Source organism: Helianthus annuus, chromosome 11 (genome assembly GCF_002127325.2).
Source record: "Helianthus annuus cultivar XRQ/B chromosome 11, HanXRQr2.0-SUNRISE, whole genome shotgun sequence".
NCBI lineage: Eukaryota > Viridiplantae > Streptophyta > Magnoliopsida > Asterales > Asteraceae > Helianthus > Helianthus annuus.
Window position 1 is genome coordinate 148,145,650 of NC_035443.2, and position 15,718 is coordinate 148,161,367.

The window sequence follows — 15,718 nt, forward strand, 5'->3', positions numbered from 1 at the left end:
AGATCCATATATTCCGAGTTTTATCCCTCGGACTATCATTTTACGGCAAAGACCCATATTGAGTCATTTGACCCAAGATTTACCCTTTTCACTCTTTATACTTATTCAAAGTATTTGCTTGATTATATAACTTGTTTTTAAACAACTCTTAAGGTTCATTTGCTCGATTTTGCTTACGAGGGCGTTTTGGTCATCTTAAATCCTTTCTTTACAACAAAAGACTTTTCATGTCATAATTGACCAAAATTCCACTTTTAAACTAGGCTCTTATTTTAATAGCCATTATGTTTTCAAAACACAATGACTATAACTTAAATCATTCGTGTTATGGGTCATTTTCTGAGTATACATATCCTGACTAATATCCCACTTTTAATTGTTTATTTGTGACCAGGATACTGGACGGGGATATTGCTAACATCCTGGGCGATATCCTAAGGTTGAGTGAATTAAACACGTGCAGGTTAATGGCTGTAAGTTACTAACGGTCATCAGGACTTCTTCTCCTCAAGACTCGGGCGTATTTGTTATAAGGGAGCCGTTGAACCCGAAAGACTTGGTCCTCAACGTTCGAGTGAGAATATTCGCTGGATCCCGGAAGTTTAGGATAGTTTGTTACATTATCTTTACTATAAATAGATGGGGGCGGATCAGTTTAAGGCACGCAATTTGACACTTACACTCTCGAACACTTTTACTCTCTAGCTCACCGCAAACACCACACTCAAACACTTGTATTCAAATTACATTGTAACACTTAGTCGATCCGCACCACATCCTGCACTGTATCCTGAAGTTTGAAGCAATAAGAAGAACGAGGCAGCTGCGATTGTCAGCTCCCGAGGTTTTATGCCGGCGATCTAGATTGATCAAGGGCTTTCCTCGTACATCACGTGTCAACCTTTACTTTTTTGCTCATTGTTTGATCATTGATACAGCTCTACATCCTGAGCCGTATCCTGAATACTGTTTTTCTAAATAACTTAACCAACATATTTTCAACACATTTTTTAGCACACTACCTCACTTAACTAATTTGATCACTTAATTGCTTCGGTAATTTTTGACCAAAACAATTCGGTTTACTTAAAAGATAACCCAATGTCCCTTTTAACTTGTTTAGCCCTCATTGAACTTCAAGTTCTAATGATGATTTGACCAGTTATACATACCTGGCTCGAATCAATATATTGACCCGTTTTGATACCTTGCCTTAGTAGCCGCTAAGTAATAGCGATGTCAACATTCAATCGATATTTATTCCTGTAATCATGCAACTCGACAAAACATTAGCCGATATTGTCAAAGGGTGATATTTTCACCTTTTGACCCGTTTGGTCTATATGACCGTTTACTTTTGCGAGATGGATTTATTATTATTTCGTCTACATGACTTATACCGGTTTACACCGTACGGCCAATTTTACTTATAAATCTGTTTCTTGATTATTTTGACCCCTTTATATCTTACGCCATAAAGTGTCCTTCAAAATTAACGGTTATCGTCAACGAGTGACCACATTGCCGTTTTACCCTTATTAATTGTATTGATTTACCTTATAAGTCTTAGCCGATAATAATGTCTCCATTATTATAGGAATAGATTTGTGATAATTATTAGTTTATTGTATTGTATATCCTTTCCTTAGTCATGTATGTCTCTTCCTATTTTTCTGATGTAATGGTGCCTATTTAAAGGGCCTTGTTTATTCAGTGAAATCACAGAAAATTATTTGACCATAAACTCTTTTATGGTATCAGAGCTACGGTTCTGATTTTCTTCTCAAACCCTAAAACCCTAGCCGGCGACTTTCTTTTTTTTCCGATCCCTTCTCTTTTTTTTCCGATCGCTGCCATGCCTAAATCCGATCAAGGAGAGCCATCCCAGAAACCCACAACCACCCTCCATCCAGCGTATTCTGTGACTAATATCCAGACCAAAGTACGCACTCTTGATGGCACCAAAGTTATGTATTCTGCCTGGATTAAACTATTCAAGCTGCATGCGGTGGCTTATAAAGTCCTCAGCCACATCGATGACACCAAACCGCCTGCTGAAACTGATGAAGACTACGCCTCCTGGAAAGAAATTGATGCTCTTGTGTTGCAGTGGATTTATAGCACCATCTCTGATGATATACTAGGTCGCGTCTTGGATACCGAGACGACAGCCCGCGCCGCTTGGGTCAAGATTGAGAAGATTTTTTTGAGCAATAAGAAAGCACGAGCGGCTGCCCTGGAAACCAAATTCGTTAACCTCACGTTATCAGCATGTTCGTCTTTAGACGATTACTGCCTACAGCTGAAAGATCTCGCTAATCAACTTGGGGATGTTGATCAGCCTGTGACCGAGTCTCGACTCGTCTTACAACTCGTCCGTGGCCTACCCGCAGAATTTGACATAACCGCTTCTCTTATCAATGCCCAAGACGCTGACTGGGATTTAGCTCGAAGCATGCTGCAGGATGAACTAATTCGCCAAGCTGCCCGCCAAAGCCCCTAATCGGTTCTCGTAACCCCTCAGGCACCAACCTCACAACAGCCATCCTCCAATCCACAGCCACCGTCTCAGTCTTCCAACAACCCTAACCCGTCACCCACAGGCTACACACGGGGTCGGGGACGGGGTCGCGGGCAAGGTTACCGAGGTCGCGGTGGTCGCGGACGTGGGGGTGGCCGTTTTCAGCAGCAAACAAACAGCCCCTTGTCTTTTCAGTCAGCCGGATACCCACAATGGGCATGGTGGAACACACCTCCATGCCCGTATCCAACTCAGCCTGCGTGGAATTCTTTTGGTCAGCAGGGACAGCCGCCCGCTCCACAGGCAAACTTCATGTACCAGCAGCCTGATCCGAATCAGCCCCATACCGCAGCACATTCAGGCCACCAGCAGCCCGGGTATAATGCCTTGTGCCTGTCGGATCTCCAAGCTGCTTTTACCACTATGCATCTGAATCAAACAGACCCCACAAAGTTCATGGATACAGGCGATGAACGACACGTTACTCAGGACCAGGGTATGATTCAACAACCTTTATCTTCTCCTGTTAGTAGTAAAATTTTGGTACAACGGTCAATGTTTACCAATATATGGATCCGGGACAGGTTTTCATACCGTTTTCGACCGTACATACATCCTACCCGATATCCTTTACAGCCCCAAAATTATTAAAAACCTTATCTCTGTTAGACGTTTTACTCGCGATAATAATATGTCTGTTGAATTTGACCCGTTTGGTTTTTCTTTGAAGGACCTAACAACTGGACGGATTCTGTCGCGCCACAATAGCACCGGGGATCTCAACCCTTTCACTGCCCCTCAGCTTCCGCCCTCTGCTTGTTTTATCACCTCTACTTCTTTACCTTGGCACGAGCGTTTCGGCCACCCTGGTGCTCAAGTTTTGGATATTCTTAGTCGTAATTTTAATTTTCCATGTAATAAAACCAAGTCTTTTTGTCATTCTTGTCAATTATCTAATAGCAAAAGACTTCCTTTTTATGCTTCAAATTCTTTTACCTTTTCGCCTTTTGATATCGTCCATTGTGACTTATGGACATCACCAATTACAAGTAAAAGTGGCTATAAATACTATATGGTACTCATTGATAACTTCTCACACTTTCTTTGGGCTTATCCTTTAAAATATAAATCCGAAACTTTACCAACCTTCATTAAATTCCACCGCCTAATAGCTACCCAATTTAACCGGAACATAAAAACATTCCAATGTGATCTCGGGGGTGAATTCGATAATAATGCTTTTAAAACCTTTGCTAACCAACATGGTTTGCTGTTCCGATTCTCATGCCCTCAAACCTCGTCCCAAAACGGCCCAGCAGAGCGTATGATTCGTCGCCTAAACGACATCATCCGCTCCTTACTCATTCATGCCAACTTACCACCGATGTTCTGGGTCGAAGCACTTCACACAGCCACCTATTTACACAACATTTTACCGACAAAACGTCTAAACTTTTATACCCCCACATTTGCTTTGTACCTGCGTCATCCCACCTATGACCATTTAAGAGTTTTTGGTTGTGCATGCTACCCGAATACATCTGCAACGCAGCCACACAAACTCCATCATCGTTCGATTCGCTGCATATTCCTCGGCTACCCTCCGGATTTTCGAGGCTACAGGTGCTTTGACCCCACAACTGGTAGAGTTCATATTTCTCGTCACGTCACTTTTGACGAGAACACCTTTCCATACACAATCCCATCCTCTACCAGCTCCTATAACTTCTTAGATGATACCATCCCTCGACCTTTTGTTTTTCGTCATCCCTCTCCTCAGCCTTCGGTCCCCACCACAACAGCCACCACTCCTCCCCACCCAAGTACCATCCCTTTTCCCATTACATACTCCCGTCGCGCCAAAACAGCTCAGCAACCCACTGCCAATACTCAACCTTCGGTTCCTGTCCCACCATCCGCACCCACTGCATCCCCAGACCCCCCAACTAATACCCACCCCATGGTCACCCGCTCAAAAGCCAACACACATCCGCCCACCACTTCCCAAACCCTTCTTTCCACATCCATCTCACCTGTTCCAACAACCTATGCCAAAGCCTTCTCGGATCCTAATTGGTTACATGCGATGCAAACCGAATTTTCTGCTTTACATGTGAATGATACTTGGGAGTTGGTTCCAAGACCGGTCGATAGACCGATAATTCGATGCATGTGGCTATTTCGACATAAGTTTAAGTCTGATGGTTCACTGGAACGGTACAAAGCTAGGTTGGTTGTTAACGGAAAATCTCAAACAGTGGGGGTCGATTGTGAAGACACTTTTAGTCCGGTTGTTAAACCGGCTACTATTCGTACGGTTCTGTCCTTAGCAGTCTCTCGATCTTGGCCTATACATCAATTAGATGTTAAAATTGCCTTTTTACATGGGCATTTAAATGAGGTTGTCTTTATGCATCAACCTCCCGGCTTCGTGGATAAACGGCATCCGGATTTTGTTTGCCGTCTTAAAAAATCTCTATACGGGCTTAAACAAGCTCCCAGGGCGTGGTATACAAGGTTTGCAAACTTTATTATATCAAGGGGATTCAAGAGCAGTGTATGTGACAATTCTCTTTTCATATATCAGTCCGGGACTGACATGGCTTACTTGTTACTGTATGTGGATGATATTGTTCTTACAGCCTCATCTTCAGTTCTACTTCGGCAGATTATAGACATGCTTTCTAAAGAGTTTTCCATGACCGACTTGGGTACTCTGCATCACTTTCTAGGCATCACGGCTACTCGCAGTAAGACGGGTCTCTTCTTATCTCAGGCCCAATACACCAAGGACATCATTGCTCGTGCCGCCATGACGACCTTTAAACCATGTGTCACTCCAGTCGATTTAGCAGCCAAACTAAGTGCTACTGATGGGGCTCCCTTTCATGATCCCACACTTTACAGAAGCTTGGCTGGAGCATTGCAGTACCTCACGTTCACGCGTCCTGACATTTCCTATGCGGTTCAACAGATTTGTCTCTTCATGCATGATCCACGAGAACCGCACTTTACTTTCTTAAAGCGTATCATTCGGTATTTACAGGGCACCACAGATTATGGTCTTCATATCCACCCTTCGACTAATACATCTTTAGTTGCCTACTCTGATGCCGATTGGGGAGGCTGCCCGGATTCTCGCCGGTCGACTAGTGGTTATTGCGTATTCCTTGGTGATAACTTAATCTCCTGGTCCTCTAAGAGACAACCGACCATTTCCAGATCTAGTGCTGAGGCCGAATACAGGGGTGTTGCAAATGCTGTTGCCGAGGCCACTTGGATTCGAAATCTTCTTCTTGAGTTGCATACCCCATTACGATAGGCGTCTATTGTGTATTGTGATAACGTTTTAGTCGTTTACCTTTCAGATAATCCGGTACAACATCAGCGTACTAAGCACATCGAAATTGATATTCACTTTGTCGGGGAGAAGGTTCACGTAGGTCATATTCGAGTGCTTCATGTTCCATCATCATTACAGCGCGCAGACATTTTTACCAAGGGGATTTCGCGGCAATTGTTTCAGTCTTTTCGGTCCAGTTTGAACGTCTGTCCGATGCCCGTTCAAACTGCGGGGGTGTCTTAGCCGATAATAATGTCTCCATTATTATAGGAATAGATTTGTGATAATTATTAGTTTATTGTATTGTATATCCTTTCCTTAGTCATGTATGTCTCTTCCTATTTTTCTGATGTAATGGTGCCTATTTAAAGGGCCTTGTTTATTCAGTGAAATCACAGAAAATTATTTGACCATAAACTCTTTTAATAAGGTAAATCATCCAAAACTCGTTATTTATTAGTTATTGCATGACTAAATGACCTTATTAGCTCTTTTTAACCATTCAACATAGTTTATCATTATTGTCTTTTGTTCCGAACCACGCATGTCGGGTCGAAACATCATAAGTCAAATGTGAGTTTTGATTATTCATAATCTATAAAACCAATAGATATTAAATAAAAAGGTGTAAGCTTTAACTTACCTCGCATCCCGAATACGCCTTTCTTCTCATGCTTGATTCGTTTGACCGCTTCTTTCCCAAGCCTCCACCTAGCTCGTTAGGCGTCAAACTATTGTCAACATTTACGAGGTGGTTAAATTAGTCATTAAAAATCACGACTATTCCACCTCACTTATTTTCTATGTCGAAACTTCTATTCGACTTTTTCATTAGTTAACTTAACTCATCAAAAATTAACTACTTTGATCATTTACACAATTAAGTCTAGATTAACTTTACTCTTTGAATCCTTATCAGTTCATACTTCGCATAATTTGTCATATAATTCAAATATGTGTTTCACCCGAAATTTCCACATTTTAGCATTCATTTAGGCATTTTATCAAACACCTAATGGGCATTTACAAACTAGTTCATAACTAGTTATTTTTACCAAGGTTAACATCAAAATTCAAACCTCCATGTCTAGTATTCATGAACTACACCTAGTACTAGTATCATAACATCATTATTCATCAATTTAACACTCTAATTCAAGTGTTCATCCTATTGTCATAAAACCCACTTAGCACACATATAGGTGATCACCAAATCATTCAAGTCATAGCATCATATGTATGATTTTCACTTAGGGTTTAGTTCCTAAGTATGTATACATCACTAATTTAGCCATAGCTCCTCTAATCCTTACATAGTTCGCGAATTATGATGCTAACTCAAATTTTGCAACTTCACGAATCATCAAATTTTTACATACCTTATGATCCCCTAGGTTGGGTGATCATTAATTCATGTTCATGCATCGATTTGGCCTTGAATCAAGCTTCAATTTGATGATTCTTGACAATTTAGGGTTTAGCTCCCTTTTTCCTTTCCTCTGGTCGATTACACGCATATGTGTGTGTGTAGTGTTTTAATTTTAATAACATTTAGTTTCTAACTTTCCCCTTTTGGCCCCTCTAGTTTACCCTTGTTGCATATAACATGTTTTAACCAAGGTTTCTCATAACTACAAGACTTGTAATTAACTAGGTTATTTATTTCCTAGTTAATTTTTATCTTGTTCATAACCGCTATTTAATATGTATATAAAACCTATATATTTTTGGGGTGTTACTTATCCCGTTTTATTTTAGGTCCCGTTAACTCGGGCCTTTTATACTTTGTTTTCTCAAAGTATTTATCCTCCTTTTTAATTAATATTAGATTATTTATTTAAATCCTTATATTCATCCGGATAATTTTACCACTAACGGTATGTTACCCGTTCATTATTATTAACATGGTTTGATTACCAAACCCGTTTTCGGGATGTTACACCTAGTTTACTTGTTAATCACTTATAAGTAATATTATATCAAATTCTTCATAATTTTATCATAACTAACGAAATTAGGCATACATAAACATCTAATTTCATCTTTGGATCATAATCTATCAATTTATTCGCAAGTAACCTACTTGTCTCGAATTTCAACTTTAACCAATCTAGGTTTTGTGACATACCTTATGATCCCCTTGTCGAGGTGATCGTTAATATGCATTCAAACCCGAATTTGAGCTTCAATTTCCTTTCCAATTTGAGGATTTATGGAAGAACTAAGGTTTTCCTTGTTTGCTCTCCTGGAGATCGATGCACACGCACACACTTAGTGTGTGTGTTGTGTCTTATTTTTAGTTTTAGTAAAACAAGTTTCCCACTTGGCAATATTAGTCCCTATAGTTTCATGGATTTGTAAATGAAGCTATAATTCATAGTTTATTATTTAATTACCCATTACTAACTAGGTTGATTTTACCTAGTTAACTTAGTGGGTTCCGAGAGCTAAAACACGTTTTATTTTTAAGTCCCGTTAACTCGGGTCTCTTATGAACTTTATTTCCTCAAAGCTCTTATTCTCTTTTATCTAATATCAGCTTTATTTATTTCAATCCTAATATTTACCGGTTTAATTTTACCACTAATGGTATTTTACCCGCTCTTTAGTATTAGCGGAGTTTAATTACCAAACTTGTTTTTGAGGTGTTACACTTCTTGTTTCCATTAATCAGATACAACTAAAATCAATTAAGTTTTGCAATCATGCCCAACAATATGGTCACCTCTAACCAATTCATGCAACAATTTGGGGTTTCTCATCATATGATCATAAGCCCATTTCATACTTTTCATGGACAATCATTCATACATAACATAGTTTTCATAAAATTTCAGATTCTACAAAGCAAGAACACTTCCATTGTTACTTAAATCACTATTTTATCAAGTTTTACCCATCGATTCATCATCTCATAGATTTTCTTCAATTAGAAAACTTCACCAAAGATAAAATTTTAACATACCTTGTGATCCTCATGCTTAGGAGATCACTAGTTTCAATTCATGCATTCGATTCCAACATCCTTAGCCTTTGAATTTGAAGATTATGAAGAACTAGGGCAAGATGAGTTCTTCCCTCCTTTTTCTTGCTCCTGGTGGACACACACACATACAAGTGTGTGTGTTGTGTTTTATTTTTTCTATTTAATATAATTAGTTTTCTAATTGTTCCTATTTAGTCCCCCAACTTTGGTTTTACTACGAGCCACCAATTCATGTTTTTATCAATTACTTATGCTTAATAAACTAGGTTAATTAATCCTAGTTATCACTTTTTATTCCATAATACATGGAAACCATACTAGTGGGTTAAAAATTCAACTTTTGGGGCATTACAAAACATCACTTGTTATTTGGGGATGAAGCTCCAATGGTACATAAACATGGATTTGAAGCTTTGGACAGATCATTAAAAGACATTTTTAGATAACAAATTTAAGCTCCAAATTATATCTGGAATTACCATTTGATGGAAAAGCTATAAGTTTTGGAGGAGATTTTCGACAAACACTACTGGTGGTCCCAGGTGGAAGTAGACAACAAATTGTAAATGCTTTTTTAAGTTCGTCTTACATCTGGAGAAATTGCAAGGTCCTTAAATTGACAAAAAAAAACTTGAGGTTGAGTACCTTAAATGTAACATTTGAAATAGAGAAAACTAGGAAATTTGCAAAATGGCTTTTGGATATAAGGGAAGGTAATGTCGGTGGTATCAATGACGGTGATGCAAAAATACAAATACCCAAAGATCTTCTCATCAAAGATTCATCAGATCCCATTTCTGAGTTAATAGAGTTTGTATGTCTGTCTCTTTTAGATCATTTCAATGACCAAACTTTCTTCCATCAAAGAGCAATTTTGGCTCCAAAAATGATGTTCAATAAATTAACAAATTAACGACCGGTTGCTCTGAGTTTTTCCTGAAGATGAAAAGCAATATCTAAGTTCAAATAGTATATGTCCAATAAAAAAGGTTAATGAGAATTTTGATGAAAGTTTATGCTCACCTGATATTCTTAATGGAATTATAGCTTCAGGTTTGCTTAACCATAGCTTAGTGTTGAAGGTAGGTGTTCCGGTAATGCTTCTTAGAAATATTTGGGTAAGCGCATTATAAAGGTAGAGATTATATCTGGAAGTCACATTGGAGATCGTCATTATATTCCTAGAATGACGTTGATACCTACAGACAAAAAACTTCACATTAAGTTACAAAGAAGACAATTCCCGCTTGTCGTATCTTTTGCAGTGACCATAAACAAAAGTCAAGGACAGTCACTCTCCAGGGTTGGTTTGTTTTTGAAAAAACCAGTTTTTACACATGGTCAATTGTATGTCGCATTATCAAGAGTTACAAGACAAGATGGCCCAAAAGTTGTTATTCTAGATTGTGAGTGGTAATCTTTCAAATACAACATTAAATGTTGTATGCAAAGAAGTTTTTAGCAATTTGTATATGTTTTTATAGTTTTTTTTTCATTTTTCATGTCAAATTACTTAGTTTGTTACTTATTTACTTATTTTTATTATTTTATTTTGAGTTAATTACTGTTTTCGTCCCTGTGGTTTGTCAAAAATCACTATTTCAGTCCATTAGTTTAAAAATTGCGATTTCAGTCCCTGTGGTTTCATTTTCGTAACTATTTCAGTCCACCTCGTAACCATTTCAAACCCTGTACTAACAGAATAAATGGATTGAAATGGCTACGAAAGTAAAACCACAGGGACTAAAATGGTTACGAAAGTGAAACCACATGGACTGAAATCGCAAATTTTAAACTAATGGACTGAAATAGTGATTTTTGACAAACCACAGGGACGAAAACAGTAATTAACTCTTTTTTTTTTTTTTTTTTTGATTAGTAATTAACGATTGATATAACCAGAAAACTTATTAAGTTACATCAAAACAGAAGGTAGACGGGCAACAAGCTGCGCCGCCAACCCTTTCTGAATTGCAAACCCCAACCTCCCGAACACAAACCCCTGCCCCCTTGGGGTCGAACAATTGCTATGGATAACCCGTTGAACCCTCCCGAACTCTTTTATTTTAGATTAACATTAATTTATGTTATTACATACTCTAAACAAACATTTCATAGGAACATTTTAAAAAACAGAGATGTTAGCTTATATTTCCTGAACAACTTACTAAATAAAAAATTGTGTTCATAAAAAAGAAAATAGAAAATAAAACTGACAAACAAACATTATTATTCTTTTGATTTTTTTTCTATTTTAGTTATTTTCTTTTCTTTCTTGTTTTTTTCTTTTTGGTAATTTGTTCCTTTTATTACCCCTAACTTTTAGTGTATTATTACTTAAACCCCTAAGCTTTATTAAAATAGCATTTTAACCCCTCTTGAGTTATACATACTTACTTTTATGTACGTGGGTCACATATAAAATATTTATGTGCTTATTTTATATATGTTTTCCGTTGGTCTACGTTTTGCCAGTAGGTTTTCGTACATTTTGTCATACATAATACGGTTTCACTAGACGGTACAAATTCGAGTTACTTTACGTTTTAATGTTACCACAACTTGCGATACCATTTTTTAACTTAAAAAAAATACTATTTTCTTATGTGCTTTATTTAAGTACAATTCAGTATAAATCGAAGTTGGTTTACGTTTTGACATAAATTTTTCTCGGTAATGAGTGAGATGAAATATACGTTTTCATGTTTATTTATGTATGTTTTCAGCCGGTCTACGTTTTGACGTAATTTTTGCTTGGAAACGAGTCAGGTTAGATATTTGACAGTACAAATTCGAGTTGCTTTAGGTTTCGACGCCACCGCAACACGCGACGGGACAAAATTCTAGTTTATTAATATGTTTTAAATTTTATCTTTCTAAAACCGTGTGTCATACGGGATATAAGCTAGTAATAAATATATGGTAATATGGATAAGGACTAGTGACATCCATCTATTAATTATTAAAAATATTGAAAATAAAATATATAAGTGAAATTTTGAGGTTGAAGTAGGAAATGTGATGCGAGAATCTTTTAATAGAATTCAGATTAGATCTATATGAGATTTTAACATAACTATCATAAGATATAATCATGGTTATGAAGTTATTTAAATGTACTTGACTTGGGATATGCATATCTTGGAATCTTGAGTCTGAAGTTATACCATGATGAGCATAGCCAAAATACAGTTTGTACAAAAGTGACTCAAAAACTACACCCAAATACAAAACAAGTGTCGTGATTGGGCCCGGATCCTAATGCTCTGAACCAGTGGCGGACCCACGAAATATTTTCTGGGGGTGCGATCGGGATTTTACCTTATAAAATACACTAATATTTTTTAAGGGGTGTGCACGCCCGCCCACCCAACCGTCTACCTAGGTCCGCCCCTGCTCTGAACCACCGTCCCTCGAATCTTGTGGCTTTGGGAAATCGGGGATAGCAAAATATCTCGCGATGCATCTGAGGGCAGACATCGTCTCCTGGTGGCGTCTTTTATTCTCTTGCTCTAATCTTTGCTGCCCCTGTTGCAGCTCAGTCACCATCGCCACCAGATCCAAAGAAGTGACACCAAGACCATGTGCTAGCGGGTCGTCAGCGTGCTGTTGTTGAGGTCCCTCATGCTGCTGAGGTTCCACCTGCGGCTGCTCAGGTGCGTCCTCTTGCTTCACTGGGTGTTGAGACGGGTCAGGTTGCCATATCTTTCCGTGACCATCAAGTAATACGTAGCCTCCACCCTCAGTCTGTCCGACCGCTTTCATGTTCGTCAATACCACCATGTCTATAGTCTGAGTCGGGAGGAAAGAAGTCAAGGTAGCGCAAACCTCAGAAGTCAAAACACCATACGATTCGGCAAGTTGAGTGATAAACGATCCGCCACAAATATGACTAGTGGGCATCTTCCCCATGCAACAAGTAAAGTAGCTAGCTAGCACGTACGCCACGTTGCATACGGCTGGCTTGACGAAACAATATAAAAAGAACAAATCTCTCTGAGTGACAACGCCCGTACTCTCCTTCCTCCCCGCAATCGATTGTGCAATAACGCGGTGGAGGATGCGATGAAACGGATCTTTTAATCGCGTGCTCTTCACCGTGTTCGCCTGATACAGTCCCTCCCCAATCTGAGCCCAAACCTGTTCTGGGCTCACATCATCCGGAAGTTTCGTCAATCCTTTTAAAAACACGTCAGTCTCCATCTCCTCGTCTGTGTACAAACCCATTCGTTTTGCGAACTCGATCAACGAGCAAGACCTCTCAACACCCGCCATCCTGAATGTGATGGAACGAGAGTAACTATAATCCGTGCATGGAGTTTGAAACTCGTACGTCGATAGGAACTCCAAGCATAGCTCTCTGTACTGCGGATGTTTTATGGAGAAAAATCTCAACCAAACTGGGCCCATCGCGTCTCTAGCGCGATGGTGTAGATGTAACGTCTCTAAAGTATCCCAGTCTACAGTCCAAGTTGTCATAAACTGTTTTTTGAGTAGAGCGCTTAAGCGTTGACGCCCAGGACTACCATCGGGAAACTGGAGCCATGGATGTGTTACTCGAGTCAGTACGTCAGGTGGAATACAAGTGGCGGATTCATGATGTGTCGTACGAATCACGCGAGAAGGTAAACGGGTGGCCAATGCGCGGCGCTTTCGTAGACGACACGAAGTGGATGTCATAATCTACAGTAAACATGGAAAGCACAACAGAGTTAAAATTGGTTCAATATGGGGCAATTGGCATTACACAGCCTGCATATTGGTGCGTGAAACTAGGGACGCTAAACAGGTCGTGTTTTGGTTGGTAGGCGGGTTGAAGTGTTGAACCTAAATACAATACGAACCCGGAAATCATGTCAAACACGTGAATTCGAACACATCACATATTTGTTTTAGTTTGACACAAACACAACCTGTTTGACCCTAAAAAAGTATTTTTCATATTTAGTAAAAAACACAAACTGAAATAAACAAGTACATTTAAATTATAAAAATTGATCTCAACTTCTCTTTTAATTTTTAACCTTTTGATATAAATAAAATTATGACACGAAAAAAGACATTAAAATATAAACAGGTAAGCCGAACCCAACCCATTCAGCTACAGTGCTACACATGTTCCTTAGTTCAACCCGAAACTGACCTGACCCGTTTGGTTGTTAGGTTTGTGCCACATCATAGATTCCCACCCTAGGTGAAACTGGTTCAATATGGCCGTAATAGTTATACGGGCGTGTATACTTTGGACAACACGGCCATATAATAAAATCATTTAACCCCAGTACGGCCGTATTCTAGAATTAAACACCCAGCAAACAAATTTCAGTAGATGTAATCAAGAATTAAGCAACCTCTACATCTAAGGTGAGTGTAACAAATATAAATTATAAAGTGTGAATCAGTTGGAGGTTAAAATGGGTACCTGAGATAGTAGGTGAAATTGAAGAAATGGCACTTTGGTGTGTGTTTTCTTCGGTGTAAAGAAGCTGGAGTGATGAGGTGTTCAAAATAAAAATATTTAGGGTTTTTTTAAGCAAATTGTTAAGGGCGTGTAATAGATAGTTACATACTTACATGACCATGTGTCAAGCCATTTTCAACGTCATTTTTAATTTTGAATGGTCGATTTTCTAATTGTGTCCAATGCCATGTCGGTTTTTCTACAACATCATTTCCAATTTAGAATGGTCGAAATCAATACGGAGTCGGATTAGCGTATTGGCAAGTTGAAATGTGCAACCCACACCTGACCCATATTATTATTTGAATGAAAAAAATTCAACCTTAACTCACACAAGAGTCGAAGGCAAAGTTTTTCTACCCGGTCTTAATGGCAGTTTACAAAGATGAACTACAATGAATTCAATAGAATTAAATATATCGAAAATAGTTTAATATTGGAATATACCTAAAACATGTTAGAGCTATACATATAATAAGGACATTCGATTTTTTACAAGGATTGTTTACACGGATATTTTATAAGGATATTGGGAACTTTAGAGATTTTGAGAGGTATTTAAGAGAAAATTGTTGGATGTCTTCAAGCTTAAAATGTCTTCCTTATATAGTCAATCTCTACACTCTTTCTATTATTTTTTTTATTGAGTAAACCCTTAAATAAGATGAGACGCCATAATTGAATGTGCAACAAAAAGATCAATTGTCTTTAACAATGAATGGCAATTGTGTCTTCTGGTGATGAATGAGTCTTTGAAATGATAAAAATCTGTAAAGTTTTGAAAAGATGGTGGATAGATGGATTCCTATCAGGTTTTGAAATGACTATAGTTTTTTTTTTTTTTTTTTTTTTTTTTTACAAAACAATATACAATTACATTTTACAAAATAATATCATCATATGGGTCTTGAGGATCCATTTATATACGTTTTAGAAAGATCTAAAAACATGTGACCAACTAAAGGGTCGGTCAACCCAGCCAATTGTTTTGACACTTGTACTGTTGTACATGATATATTATTACTCCTACAACTAGTTGATTACAATCCATCCCTCTCTAATATAGAGACTGTTTGACAACTTCTGAATGATTAAGTGCTGAACCGATAAGAGGTCTGAATCATTAAGTGCTGAACCAGTAAGATGTTTGAACCATTAAGAGACAATATAATGTTTAACCGTTCAGAGGCAAATGACTGACCAATTCAAATTAGAGGTCTTAACCATTCAGGCTCAGTATAATACTTAACCATTCAGAGGCAAATGTCTGAACCATTCAGACATCTGCTCGCGAAACAAACAACCTGAATCATTAAGTGCTGAATCAGTAAGAGGTCTGAACCATTAAGAGGTAGACAAAGAGCCCCGTAATGGCTTATAAGAAACTTGGAAGTACATTCTTTTTCT

General features: G+C 38.3%; 1 protein-coding gene and 1 long non-coding RNA gene across 2 annotated transcripts; both read right to left on the reverse strand.

Moving 5' to 3' along the window:
- Positions 1–1,171: 1,171 nt before the first annotated feature.
- LOC110887192 lies at positions 1,172–7,356 on the reverse strand. The gene is made up of 3 exons (XR_002563132.2): positions 7,244–7,356; positions 6,508–6,595; positions 1,172–1,263 (listed from the first exon to the last, which is right to left on the reverse strand). It is a non-coding gene; the product is annotated as an uncharacterized LOC110887192 (long non-coding RNA).
- A 4,576-nt stretch (positions 7,357–11,932) lies between these two features.
- LOC110890743 lies at positions 11,933–14,454 on the reverse strand. Its single transcript, XM_022138370.2, has 2 exons — positions 14,273–14,454; positions 11,933–13,533 (listed from the first exon to the last, which is right to left on the reverse strand). Exon 2 carries the CDS (start codon positions 13,528–13,530, stop codon positions 12,232–12,234), a length of 1,299 nt encoding a protein of 432 aa, XP_021994062.1. The 5' UTR covers positions 13,531–13,533; positions 14,273–14,454; the 3' UTR covers positions 11,933–12,231.
- Between the last annotated feature and the right edge of the window lie 1,264 nt (positions 14,455–15,718).